At 49.8% G+C, this 12,796-nt stretch overlaps 1 protein-coding gene across 9 annotated transcripts in view; it reads left to right on the top strand.

Annotated features, from left to right (window-relative positions):
* The window catches only part of CHD6 (chromodomain helicase DNA binding protein 6), an 89,212-nt gene extending 78,271 nt beyond the window's left edge, over positions 1–10,941 (top strand). For 4 of the 9 annotated variants that reach the window (XM_085079413.1, XM_085079415.1, XM_085079411.1 and 1 more), the window contains 7 exons: positions 284–432; positions 715–921; positions 1,565–2,011; positions 2,672–2,860; positions 4,704–4,823; positions 5,890–5,994; positions 7,970–10,941. In XM_085079413.1, coding sequence (XP_084935539.1) covers positions 284–432; positions 715–921; positions 1,565–2,011; positions 2,672–2,860; positions 4,704–4,823; positions 5,890–5,994; positions 7,970–8,860 — 2,108 coding nt within the window. In that variant the 3' untranslated portion in view covers positions 8,861–10,941. The remainder of the gene's footprint in view (positions 1–283; positions 433–714; positions 922–1,564; positions 2,012–2,671; positions 2,861–4,703; positions 4,824–5,889; positions 5,995–7,969) is intronic. The other 5 variants (XM_085079412.1, XM_085079417.1, XM_085079410.1 and 2 more) reach the window with 4 other exon arrangements.
* Positions 10,942–12,796: the final 1,855 nt, after the last annotated feature.

Genomic DNA, 12,796 nt, shown 5'->3' with positions numbered 1-12,796 from the left:
ATATGCCCTCCTCCTCGCCCAACTGGGAATGGTCAGGGGTGGGGGCTACTGCAATTCAAGCCCCCCAAACCCAGCTCAGAGGAATGAGGGTACTTCCTGAGCAGCTCAGGCTGTCTGCCCTGATCCGGGTGTGCTGCTTCTCTTGGAGACTGTTGGGGACTGTTTGGGACCTCTGTGCAGCCAGGTGGGTGTTGGGGTGGGAATGTGTGAGGAGATGCTCCCCACCTCTAGATGGGGAAAAAGGCAGGGTGGTGGTGGGTTCTATTCTCCTTTGCTTTTTTAGATGGTGCAGAGAAGTACTTGGAGGAAGAGAACAAGAGTTGTGCTTCTGTCCTGCCTGGGGAGATTGATGACCTTCAGGATACCAGGGCACCAACCATTGCCCAGCTGCTGCAGGAGAAGACGCTTTACTCCTTCTCTGAGTGGCCTAAGGTGAGGTTAAAATGAACACAGTTTGTGTGAAAGGGTTCCTACATAGCCCTGGCCAGCAGTGGTTCATGCAGCTCCAGCTCTACCTCCTGGTCCTCTGCACACCCCATTGATGCTCTGGCCGAGATGCTCTTTCCAAGCACCTGTGCCATGGAGATGCTTGCCCCCAAAGCTGTTTCCCACAAAGCTGAGATCACCTGGGCTGGGCTTGGCTTTAATCCTGAGCTGTCATACACAGGTCACTCATTCCAGTCTCAGCTTGCCACCGTCTAATTCTGTTTACAGGACCGTGTGATCATCAACCGCATTGACAACATCTGCCACGCCATCCTAAAGGGCAAGTGGCCTTCCTCCAGCCAGCAGTTTGAGGCACAGAGTCTGCTGACAGCCCCAGCCATGGCCAGCAATGCTGGCCGCAGGAGCAGCTTTGCTGAGTCAGAAGCACCCGATCCCAGCTTCAATAACGGGGTGTTAATGTCACAGGTACAAAAGGTGAGGGGGCCCCTCAGGCAGTGACAGGCTCGGGACTCTGAGGTGAAACAGTGCCCAGAAGTACTCAGGAGTTTCCCAAGGGCCTCTTGCCAATCAGGGTGTATAACACCTGACTTAAGCCACTTGGTCCCGTGGTGGCAGCTCCTGGTGAGCTCCTTGTGCTCTCAGTCCCCTGCTTTCATCCTTGGAAGGCAGGTGTTGCTGAGAGCTCCACAGCCTTTGTAACTGTAGAGGTGCTTCCAGAGTCAGCGCTGGAGCACCCAACATGGTCAGAGGGAAAAGGGGACACCCCCCCAGGTATCCCAAAGGAACGGGTGCAAGGAGCACTGCCCTGTCAAGTCCCCAAGTCCCAGTGCCCTAGTCCCCAACAGTCAAGTTGGACAGAAGCTGCTGGCCTGGAGGCCCAGCAGCTGACAGAGCAGCCATGGTTATAACACCCTGGGAGATAAGAGTGTGTGTGAGGGTGCTCCTGCACCATCCCCACACAGGGAAAGAGATGTGATGTGCCCAGAGAAAGGGCATCCCTCAGGGCTCCTTGGAGAGGCTGGAGAGCCTGACCATTAGCTCAGTGTGGGTGTGAGGAGCTGTGGTCCCTGGGCAGGACAGAAGCAGCCATAACCCTCTGTGGCATTGGTACACACAGGAAGGTCTCCTGAGCCCTGCCTTTGCAAAAGATGAGCGGAAGCACAGGAGACCCTATGAGTTCGAGATGGAGAGAGATGCCAAACAGAGGAGCCTGGAGCAGCTGGCAGCAGCCCATGTCCATCCACCCATTGTGCTGAACGGCTGGCGTGAAGCAGTGGTGGACTTGTCCAGAGCGTCTGATGGGTCCCCGGGGAGCTCCTCTCCTTTCCCCCTGAACACAAACATGCCCAAACTGGGGACCGTGAATGCCCTCCAGAGCTCCCTGGGCATGGACTTGTCTGGCATCCTACAGGCAGGGTTAATCCATCCTGTCACTGGACAGATTGTAAATGGCAGCCTCCGAAGAGATGATGCTGCCATGAGGAGGAGACGGGGCAGGAGGAAAAATGTCGAAGGGATGGACCTCATCTTCTTGAAAGAAAGGCCTCTTCCAAACAGGCTGCAGGTGGGTTGATGCTCCCCCCTTTCCTGTTGACCCAGTGGAATCAGCACAGTTTGTTTCATGGCCCAGCTCTCCCCTCCAGGCTCTGCTGCCCATGACACTCTAGGACCTCCTCCAGGACAGCTTGGTTTGTGCAGGACCATGCAAGAGCACATACTGCAGGGAGGAAGGAAAGTTATTCCTCTGGTTTACAGCACTCTATGGTGTTTGAGTCCTGCCAAGTGTTATCAAAAGCAACTGTCCCACCTCAGGGCACTAGTGTTCAGGTTTAGGGAAGATGAGGAAGACAAGATCCTACTGCACCCTTTCTCCTTTTATCCTGGGATCCACTCAAAGAATGAAGCTCTTTGAGCAAGATCAGTGCCCCTAGAACATTTTTAGGAGTGATCTGGGGGGAAGTTGGTCTTGCTGGCGATTAGTGTGTTTCCATGTGTGTTCAGGAGTGTCTCCCATCTTTCTCTGTCCTCCCTGCCGCCAGTGTTGGGGATGGAGTGGAAGTGTAATGTGGAGGTGGTTAGTGGTTTAAAGAAGAGGCACTGGGAGTATGTGGATTAATCTGTGTGATGGGAGCAGATGACCTGCTTTGGGAGCTGTGCTTCTCAGGGTGCACATGCATTACTGCACGCTGCTGATGGGCTCTCCCTGCTCCTCCCTCCATGGCAGGATGTTCAGGAAGACCAGCCGCAGCCCCCTCAGAACAGTACCCTCCCTGATGGGCCAGTTGCTGCTACCTCAAGTCCACAGCCAGTCCCAGCTGCAGGCAGCCAAGAGAAGGCTGTCCCGAATAAGAGTCTCCTTGACTGGCTCCGGCAGCAGTCTGACTACACACTCGATGTTCCCAGCTTTGGCACAGTAAGGGTGGCATTCAGTGGCATGTGTGTGTGTGTGTGTGTGTGTGTGTGTGTGTGTGCACGCCTGCCTTGTGTGTTGCCCTTTTTCTTAAGTTTTTTCTTGTAACGTGGTTTGTGGTGTTCATTAGGGCTTTTTAAGGATTTATTGCATGTTTGAGAGGTGAGTGCAGTTCCCCTGTACAGGAACAAAAGGCACTTGCTGCTGGAGAATTCCTCTCCCTTCCCCCAGAACACAAACATGCCCAAATGGGGGCCTGTGAATACTCTCCAGGGCTTCCTGGGCATGTATTTGTCTGGCATCCTCCAGAAGCTGAGCCCTGCTACCCAAGGTCTGTTCTCCAGCTGCGATGCATCCATCTGCCCAATGCAGTGTCTTCCAGAAGTGCCAGGGATGGGGACAGAAATGAGAAAAGGGATTTGGGGTGCTCAAGGTCTGTCTATGTTGTTCTTTTTCACTTGAGGTCTTTTTAGTCAGTGCTGTTACAATAAATAAGGTTCCCAGGCAAGAGGAAACCTCCTCTCTTTAAGAGCTGGACCAAAGGGGTTGTGTTGAAGGCTGACAGCCTGTGGCTGTGTGGCTGTGGGTGCTCTCAAAAAGCAGTGGCACAGAGTGGGGTGCACAGACTGTCTGATTCTTCCTGCTGTCTCATAGACCTCCACCTCTTGGTTTCACAGGTTGGTTTTCTCTGGGTTTCAGCTTATTTAGCCTGTTAGACCATGTGGTAGGCAGAGCACAGGCTGTGAAACAGCAGGAAGAAATGTGGTGGTAAAACAGAAAACACTTTGCATCTTGGTCCTGGAGGATCATGAGCCTGAGGAAGGGATTTCCTGGGGCTTGGAGTACAGGCAAGACATTAGCGTTTCGAAGCTTGTTAGAGATGACAGGTGAGGAGCCCAGCATTTGCTCAGCAGGATGGCCTTTGCTTTTCAAAGTCCAGAGACGCATACAGCTGTGTGCCCAGGGCCAGACTCCCAGGAGCAGTCAGATGGTGCAGCAGGTGTGGAGGTGCCTTCCCACTCCTTCCTAATGCCCTTGCCTTCCTGGGAGGTACTGGAGTTTGCCCAGTCTGACCATGCCTCTGGTGAAGCTCTTGCTCCCAACGAGCCCCCAGTGCCCTGGGCTAGCCCTGCAGGATCTCTTTTCTCTGGGTAGGATGGATTGAGAGAGGCTTTAGGGTACTGCAGCAGCTCAGTTCAAAGGATGAACTGCACTCAGGGTCTTTTCTCTGACTCTCAGGAATCTGAGCTATCAGTTTTAATGCTTCATCCCTGCAGGGCAAATTGACAGTGGGGCTTGGTGCATGCAGTGGGTGTACAGTGACTTGGCTGTAACTCAGTAGACTGCTGTTCCAAAGGGTTCTGATCCCAAAGGAATATGGTGCAGTATCTCTGTGGTGGGAACAGCTGAAAGAGGAAGGAAACACAGCACAGCTGAGCTGGTGAGAAGCAGGTGTCTGTATGAGAATGACACAAGTAGCACCTGCAGACCTCTCTTTACTGGCTGTATGCAGTGTCCCATTTACAGATGCACATATAAGAGCTTGCAGGAGGCTGCAGCTTCGGGGGTGGAGGGGAGTTAGAAAGGGCTGAAGCACTCTAAGTGGGGTACACTGGAGACCCATTTATACTTACAAAAATCAGTTGGGCTCATTTGGGAGCTGGTCCTGTGGCAGAGACCAGTTTGTGCTGCTCGTGCTGCTCGTGCTGTTTGCGGTGCTCCTGCCCCAGCCTGCAGGGACTCCCTGTCCCTCGGGAGCTCATCCATGAGGCCTCCTGCAGGGCTTGTAACCAGCCAGGCTATTAAGCCGTCTAGTCTCATTAACGCTGTCTTGTTTGCACTCCAGAATTTTTCAGACAAGCCCAAGCAGAGGAGGCAGCGCTGCAAGGACCCCAACAAACTGGACATTAGCTCTCTGACGGGAGAGGAGCGGGTGCCAGTGGTACATAAGGGTACCGGACGGCGGGTAAGCAAAGACCTGTTCTGTGCTCTGTCCTCAGTGTCCCAATATGCTTAGCAGACCTTGATCTCACCTGGGGGGAAGATTTAATCCAGAGAAGCCTATGGATGAGACAAAAGTCTGGAATAGATCTCTGATCTACATTATCCTGTGACACAGGTGTGGCCGAGGACATGCAGACCTGTGAAATAAGTAACTGTCTGTGTGAAGTACGGGATGTGGGAGTGTCAACCCTTGCCAGGGGGCACAGACTCCTCAGTAGCAATGGGATACAGCCTTTGGCTTTAAAGCCACCCTCAGCACAGCCCTGTCACGTGCTTCCCATCCTGGATTTGATGGTTCCACTTGAATTCATTGCAATATGCCACAAATTGTAACACTGCCATGCAAATATCTTTGGTTTGTTCCTCCTTATGAGGTGCAGGCCAGAGCACACCTGGACCACCTGGACCCAGTACCCTTCCCACTGCTGGGCTTGTGGGAAGTTGAGGGTTGGAAGGGCTTGCTTCCTGGGCAAGGAGCTTGGATTTACTTGTCTGCAGTTTAATCTCCAGGGCACTGATGTTCACCTCTGCGAACAAGAAGGGATGTTCAGGAGTACTTTCCACCCAAATTCAGTTCTTAAATACACCCAGGATTGGACTAGGTCAGAAGGTGATGTGACATTAATCACATCTGAAACCAAAACTAAATCGTAAGGCAGAAAGAGGCTGTTTCAGCCGCATCTGTGTTTCCCTTTGTTGCCCTCACACTGGCCTTTGGAGACCTATGTGAGTTGGGGGGTTTACTCGTTCCAAACATGGCTTTTACAGAAGCTCTGTCCCCATCACTGGTTCCTGGGAGGACAATGGGCTGGGCCACAGAGGCTGAACCTGCCTTTTCTCCCTAAGCTGTGTGTCTGGAGGCAGCTGGCACACACCAAACACTGCAGAAATGTGTAGCAAGGCAAGAGTCTCCACCCCAGCCAAATTGCAGCCCAAAGCAAAAGCTGGGGGAAGTGTAATCATATTTTTTGTATTATTTTACATAACTCTCTCTGCAATAGAGGTCATCCTTCTGCTGTGTTTTATAGTTAGGGGGAGCCACAGCACCAGCATTGAAGGAATTGCCAAGGTGGCTTGATGCAAACTTGGAGTATGCTGTTGCAGCTGACTGGGCTGACATTGTTAAGCTTTCAGTAAGTTAGAGCTTTTGGAGAAATCTGTATCATGTCATGTTTTCTTTCCCTCCCCATCCCCACAACCTTTCTCCAGCTGCTTGGCAGGCCCTGGGCTGGGTATGTGGGATGGGATGGCTGCAGCACTGGGGCAGAGCGGGAGGTTGGGCTGTGCCACCGCCAGCCCCATGGCCGGGCCATGGAGAGAGGGGGGCCAGCGCCCTGCGAACAGGGCTCAGCAGCTCAGCGTGCCTGGCTAGAGAGCCTTGGGATGCTTAGGATAGCAGGGGCAAGAGGAAAGCCCTAGGAGCTGGATGGCAGGGTGTGGACAAAACATTCTCATGGGTCAAATTTTCAAAAACACCTTTAGTTGACGCTTTTCATCAGCTCCTGTGAACTCTGCCTGTGCAGCTGCGGGCCCACCAAAGGCCCCACAGGTCACCAGGCCTCAAGGGTCAGGCACAGGCAGGGAGGAGGCAGGACGAAGCCTCCTGTCCCACATTCATCCACGCTGTCCATCCACCAGTCCCTGCCCTGGTGTGTGGCAGAGCTTGTGGAGGAGGAGGACTCTCCCCTTCAGTACACACGGCACTGCGAGATCGCCCTACTCTGCCCTGTGGGCTGGCCTGCTCCCAGACTTCTTCCTACAGTCCCTCTCACCTGCTGCCTTGTTTTGGGCTCCAGTGGTTTGTGTGACAGCCTTGCAGTGGGCTGGAGGGTGAATCAATTGGCTTAGAGGTTTGTACTGTCCTCAAATTGTTTTTTTCCATAGTGGTGGAGATTTGGCATGGTCTGTCCACTGCCCAGGAAAGGGCTCCACATCCAGGCTGCCATCAGGACCCCTTCCGGGCAGCCAGCCCCAGGCAAGCTGACAGCTCTTCATTCCCCTGATTTGAGGAGACAGTCTCTTCCACAGGAACCACTGTGTGCCTGGTACTGCGTGGGCACCTCTCCTGTGCTCCAATGGCTGCATCCCATGAGCATTCCCACCCCATCCGCACTAAACTTTTGGTGAAGGCATACCCGTCCTCCTACGGGAGGGATGGCTGGCTGCTCTGGGCACTCAGGCCAGCTCTGGGCACTCAGGCTGGGGCTGGCTGCCCCATAGAGCCCAGGTGCAGTCATAGCCCCACGTGGCTTCTCCCACATGCCACTGGGAGATGCTCCCAGAAGGTTCTCCTTCCTTGGGCAGGTGCTGTGCTGAGCAGACTGCCAGGGGCTTCTAATTCACATTTCTGCACTACAGGTGTCAACAGGAAATACTTTTCCTACCTAAATTTATCATTGGAAATGGTTCAGAGAGTGGTGATATTGAAACCCAAGGGAGCCACAAAGGGGAATGTTTAAATGTCTGTGTTGAGGATGCTGAAAAAGGGAGTGTTAAACTGTGGATCTCCCCACACTGCTCTATATAACCAGATGGTCTTGCCCAGTTCTGGCTGCTGGGTTTTGGTCCCATGTCTCTTCTGTCAGAAGAGCTTTCTGAATGCTCCCTGGCATCTCAGCGAAGCTCTGACCAGGAGCTCCTCAGACAGCATGTCTACTCTGTGTCATCCCATGAGTTTTGCTGTCCTGCAGAGCATTGAAAATTTGGCCCTTCCCATCTCAAAGAGGATTTTTTCACCTGTTGCTGAAGGCACAATTAGAGCTGGGCAGTGAGCTGAGTGGGCAGCTGACACCATGCTGCCCTGGTGCTTCTCGTGCTGAGAACAGCTGGTGCTGAGGGCTGGGGTGAAATACAGGGTAAAAACATGCTTCCTCCTCCCATCCCTGAGCATTTTGACAGTGCAGGATCCTGCCAGGGCAGAGTGAGGGTGTTTTGCGTTTGGCAGCATCCCTTGGGGAAAGTTGTGTGTACCTCTCAAATTCCATACCATGTAGGCAAATATTTCTGTGCTGACACCATCTGGGATGCAGATGAGAGCACAGACAAGCCAGATTCCCTTTGCTGCAGTAGTAACTGTTGGGTGTTCTCTGTTATGTGTCTCGTTTTCAGGGCTACTTACCCGAAAACAAATTCAATCGCATCCTCACCGAGCCCGTGCTCCGGGACACTGGGCCACGCCGGAGAGGGAGGAGGCCCCGGAGCGAACTTCTTAAAGGCCCCGGTGTTGTAGCAGATTCTTCTTCTGGAATGGGACCATTGTTCATGAACGGACTAATTGCTGGGATGGATCTAGTGGGACTTCAGAACATGAGAAATATGCAAGGGATCCCTCTGACTGGGCTGGTTGGGTTTCCTGCTGGCTTTGCAGCAGTGCCTGCTGGTGAGGATGTGAAGAGCACCCTGAGCATGTTGCCTATGATGCTGCCGGGCATGGCAACCGTACCCCAGATGTTCGGTGTTGGAGGACTTCTCAACTCCCCCATGACGACGACTTGTACCGCGACTGCTCCGACTTCATTAACAAGCACAACGAAAGGTGGCACAGCGAGTGCTGAGAAAGCCAACGAGGAGAAACAGGGCAGCCAGGATGGGAAAAAAGAACCTCTTGCCGAAGACAAGCCCGGTCCTAGTTCATTTTCTAATCAGACAGAATCCGCAATAACTACCAGTAGTCCTGTAGCTTTTAACCCATTTCTTATCCCAGGGATGTCTCCTGGACTGATCTATCCCTCCATGTTCCTTTCCCCTGGCATCGGCATGGCACTGCCTGGCATCCAGCAAACCAGGCACTCGGAGGCAGCGAACCTGGAAAGCCAGAAGCGGAAGAGGAAGAAAGCAAAAGGGGAATTGGCAAATCTAGAGCCAGAAACTGTCTCACTGCCAGAAAAAGAAGCTGCAAACAGTCAAAACTGTGTGGAGCAGAGCCCACTGGCAGTGGCAGAGAAGGAGCAGGATGGACCAGCAGAGGAGGAGCGCCAAGTGGCTCACAATACCGATTAGAACTTTTGTTTCATTGAAAGAAAAACACAAAAAGATTGTGGCTTGTGAGTTTCTTATCCCATAAACTCTTTGTTACTTCCCCTCCCAACCCGTTCCACCTTCATAAACCTGTGTTTCCATGAGTAATATTATCTACCTAATTCCCTGTCAGAAAAAAACTGGTCACATACTACATGTTAATAGTTGCAGGGTCTTGCCACTTTATTAGATAAACAGTGTTGTCTAGCTAGTATGGGAGGCACCGAATTCTCATTCTGTTTTTCCAGTCGTTCATCCCAGCCGACAATAGCAAATCCAGTACTCAGTCACCACCCCCCACCCCCCCAAATTGCTCACTCCTTTGGAAGAAAAAGCAGCGAAAAAACAAGAGCAAAAGAAACGCATTTCTCTCTTGGTCTACACACAGACAAGGGTATTTCTGTCTATAGCGACACTGAACAGAAAAGCCTGTATTTGGGCTAAAAGCACAGCTATAGTTAGTGCTAATGTGTATTTTTGATTTGAAGTATTTCCCTATTTTATCATGGTTACTAGAATAGTAGTATAGACAGAAGTATATAACTAATGATTGAAAATGCATATATTCATTTATTTGAAAGGAAAAGCATAACTGGTAGTGATATAATTTCTTGATCACCCCCACCTCAAAGGTTTGGAGACAAACTGCCGAGAGTGAAAGAACGATGTAGACATTATTTTGTATTTTTTAAAACCAAAGTTTGGTTTTATGTTATGTGGAGTTTAATTGCCCTTTCCTTGGTAGTTACAAGAACTTTTCAGCTTGAGCTGGAAAGGTTTTGCACACTTGCATGACTTCTGGGGTTACTGTACCTGTAGCAACCATTTCCTTCATCATTCTGCTAGTCTTCAGTTCTCCTCTCTGGCATTAGTTCTCAGCTATGGCATTACAGGTGCTCTAAAGGTATTTTTTTCCAGCCATGAACAGGCCATGTCAATTTTAATGCTCTTATATGAACACGGAGGCTTTCTGAGTTTTTGTATTTCCCACCCCTTACCCCAGAAGCTACGTTCTTTCAGCAAACACAGGGAAGTCTGTAGGCCAGCTTTCCTCCTTGGGGAATCTTCTGAGAAGGACTCTAGAGACTTTCAGAGCCTGAGTTTCTTACTTTCTAGTGGTGGACTGTGAAGAGATTACTTTGGCTTCTTCCCATTCCGTTTGCTGTTGAAAAGTCTTTCCAGTCGCCCAAACAATTTCAGCATCTGCATTTCAAATGGATGGGTTTTAGTGCCACCAGCCCCCACCTCCAGCTCTGGGTACTGAGACTCCTCCACAGGCAACTCTTCTAATTTCTCCTTCCTCTCACTCCTCCTTTAATTCTTCTTTCACTTGGGGTTGTTCTTACTTGCAGCTCATGGTCTGAGACTTGAATAAAGCCGCAGTGGTGCAGCGGTAAGCGAAGGGCAGGCTGGGAGGGAGTTGGAACGTGCTACTCATCAGTTTCACACTTGGTTGTCACAATTTACTGTATTTTTTACTTTTTTTTCTGTTGCAGTTTTGCTAATTTATCAGATGGTCCAAATGTTTTGACATAACTATTTCAGTTTGCATTATTTATTTATGATGCTTTTTGTCATTGTCTTTTATACATTTGGGATTATAAATTATGTACATGTTAAAATTAGCATCTCAAAGAAGTCTGTTACACGTGGTCAAAAAAAGCAGTTGGTTTATATTTTCAATGAATTTATTCCCAGTTTACTGGATTGGATGATTTTTTTTAAGTATGTAACCAATCATAGTGCAGTCCCCCTCCCCCCCAATAATTAAATGTGTTCTATTTAATAACATTCTTGTAGCATAGATACTGTATCACTATTGACAGATTTCTTAGAAATGCTGCTATCTCTATTTAACTAACATTTTGTTCAGTTTTTGCCTCCAGTGGAAGCAGAAAGGGTTTTTCAGCTGTTAAATCCAAAATCAATATAATTTATTTATGTAAAAAAAGAAGTCACGATTGATATATTTTTGAACCTTTTAAGTACTAACTTTGTTTTTATTCAGTGGAAGAACATGTACTTGCCCTAAATCCTTAAAATACAAATGCTATAAAACTTCATATATCTTCAAAGCCTTACTGTGAATGGATACAGAAATCTCTTCCGAGTCCATTTATTGTTACGGGATGGTTTTTCCAGGGTTACACGCGTAAGGAACAGGGTTTAAAGTGAAATTTATTTAATTAGCCAGCATGCTCTATACCTTGTTCTTCCTTAGCAGACATGTATGCTACGTCTCTGGGTGTTTAGGCTTCTCTTTGCTATTTTGTGACCCTTTTGCAACCCGATATACTCTGTGGATTATTTAGACTGTAAGGCGTAAGTGGCTGCTTCTTCTTTTCCATCATATCCCAACAAACGCCAAATTTTCACCGGTTTTCATGGTTATTCACACACATACATCCTTCACCAAATGTGCTAACAAAATAAACTGTCTGTGCTCTTGAACATGGATAAAAAGAAAAAGATTTAAAAGTCAGATTTTTATTTTTTTAATTTAGTGAGTAGATGATGCTTATCTTTCAGATTTGGCAGAGCCTTGCTACAGATGTATATAATTTTTTTCAGCAAATATATGTGAATGTTTAATTCACCTGACTCAGTGATAAACGTGACTTGCCTTTTTCTCAGCATGAATCCGTTGAGAAGCTGTTGAACCCGGTTGGCCTGGTCGCTGCACTAGGGCTGCTCCTCGTGCCCTATGTGTTCCTCTGAGTCGGGCTGCACATGGTGAAGGGCCAAACCTGCAGCTCTCACAGCACCCTAGGGTGAACTTGCTGGTGTGGGGAAATTCATGGGTTGCAAGATCCCAGGAGCAGCCCGAGCTCCAGGGCCAGTTTACACACAGAGGATGCAGAAGGGCTCTCTGCTGACCCGCTTTTCCCACAAAGGTGAGTGGAAGCCCTGAGACCTCCACAGTCATGATGCACACCCTCCCTCCAAGCAGTTACACCCCTTGGCACTTGCACAGCCCCTCCCAGTAGATGGGGTGCTGGGTTCCACTCCCTGTGTTCCCTGCACCTCCCAAGTTTTGTGAAATGCTTGTCCTAAATCTCTGTGAGGATCTCAGGCTTTAGCAAAGCGGCTATTCCTCGGTGTTTCATCAGAATGATGTACAGGAGCAGCTCAGTTCTCCCAAGATCCAGAAAAAAAGACAGTAAAACTAGTGCTTTTGCTGCTCCACCTGCCCTGTTTAAGCACTGTATCCGGTTCTTTTGTTGCTGCATTTGGGGGAAAAAGAGAAAAGTACCCAGCAGAAGAGACCAGCAACATGGCAGTGTGAACTATGAATTTGCAGTTCCCAAATCTCCCTTTAAATTCTGGCTCCACACACTGGAGCCTCGCCCCTCGGCATCCATAATGGGCAATATTTGCAAGCAGAATGTGCAGGAGCTGGGCAGCCCTGTGGTCCATAGAGGAGCACATGCTGGCTTTGTGCTGTCACATCAGTGGTGCCTGCAGTCTCTCTGTCTCCTCAGACATGGTGTGTTACCTGCTGGTAGCAGTGAATGGATGTGGTGGAGGATGGGCATGGTGGGCATAGCTTGCTCCACGTTGTGTTTTACAGGATCCAGGTGCCCCTTCCCAGAGTATGGGAGAGTAAAACACACACAGCTGCACATCCCCACTGCTGTCCCTGCCTGGATTTTATCTGATAGGACACAGAGAAGTTTCATCACACATTTAGACAGGCTAATTCCCTTTATGGTCACAAAAAGGTGGGAAGTATTTTCCTCAGCACTGACCCATGGTTGGGGGAGCTTTACCTGCCCCAAGTGCAGATGTCCCCACTCTGGGCTCTTGATAATTACAAGAAAGGTTTGGGGTTGGAAATCTTGGCCAGCAGTGAGCAGAAGGCAGTTTCTCTAATGACATCTGTTGTGCATTGAATAAAACTTGAGCTTTTCAGTGAAG

The sequence above is a fragment of the Lichenostomus cassidix genome, chromosome 20, assembly GCF_008360975.1.
Source record: "Lichenostomus cassidix isolate B80296 chromosome 20, HeHo_3.0, whole genome shotgun sequence".
NCBI classification, from domain to species: domain Eukaryota; kingdom Metazoa; phylum Chordata; class Aves; order Passeriformes; family Meliphagidae; genus Lichenostomus; species Lichenostomus cassidix.
This window is presented reverse-complemented; position numbering and strand designations above follow the sequence as displayed.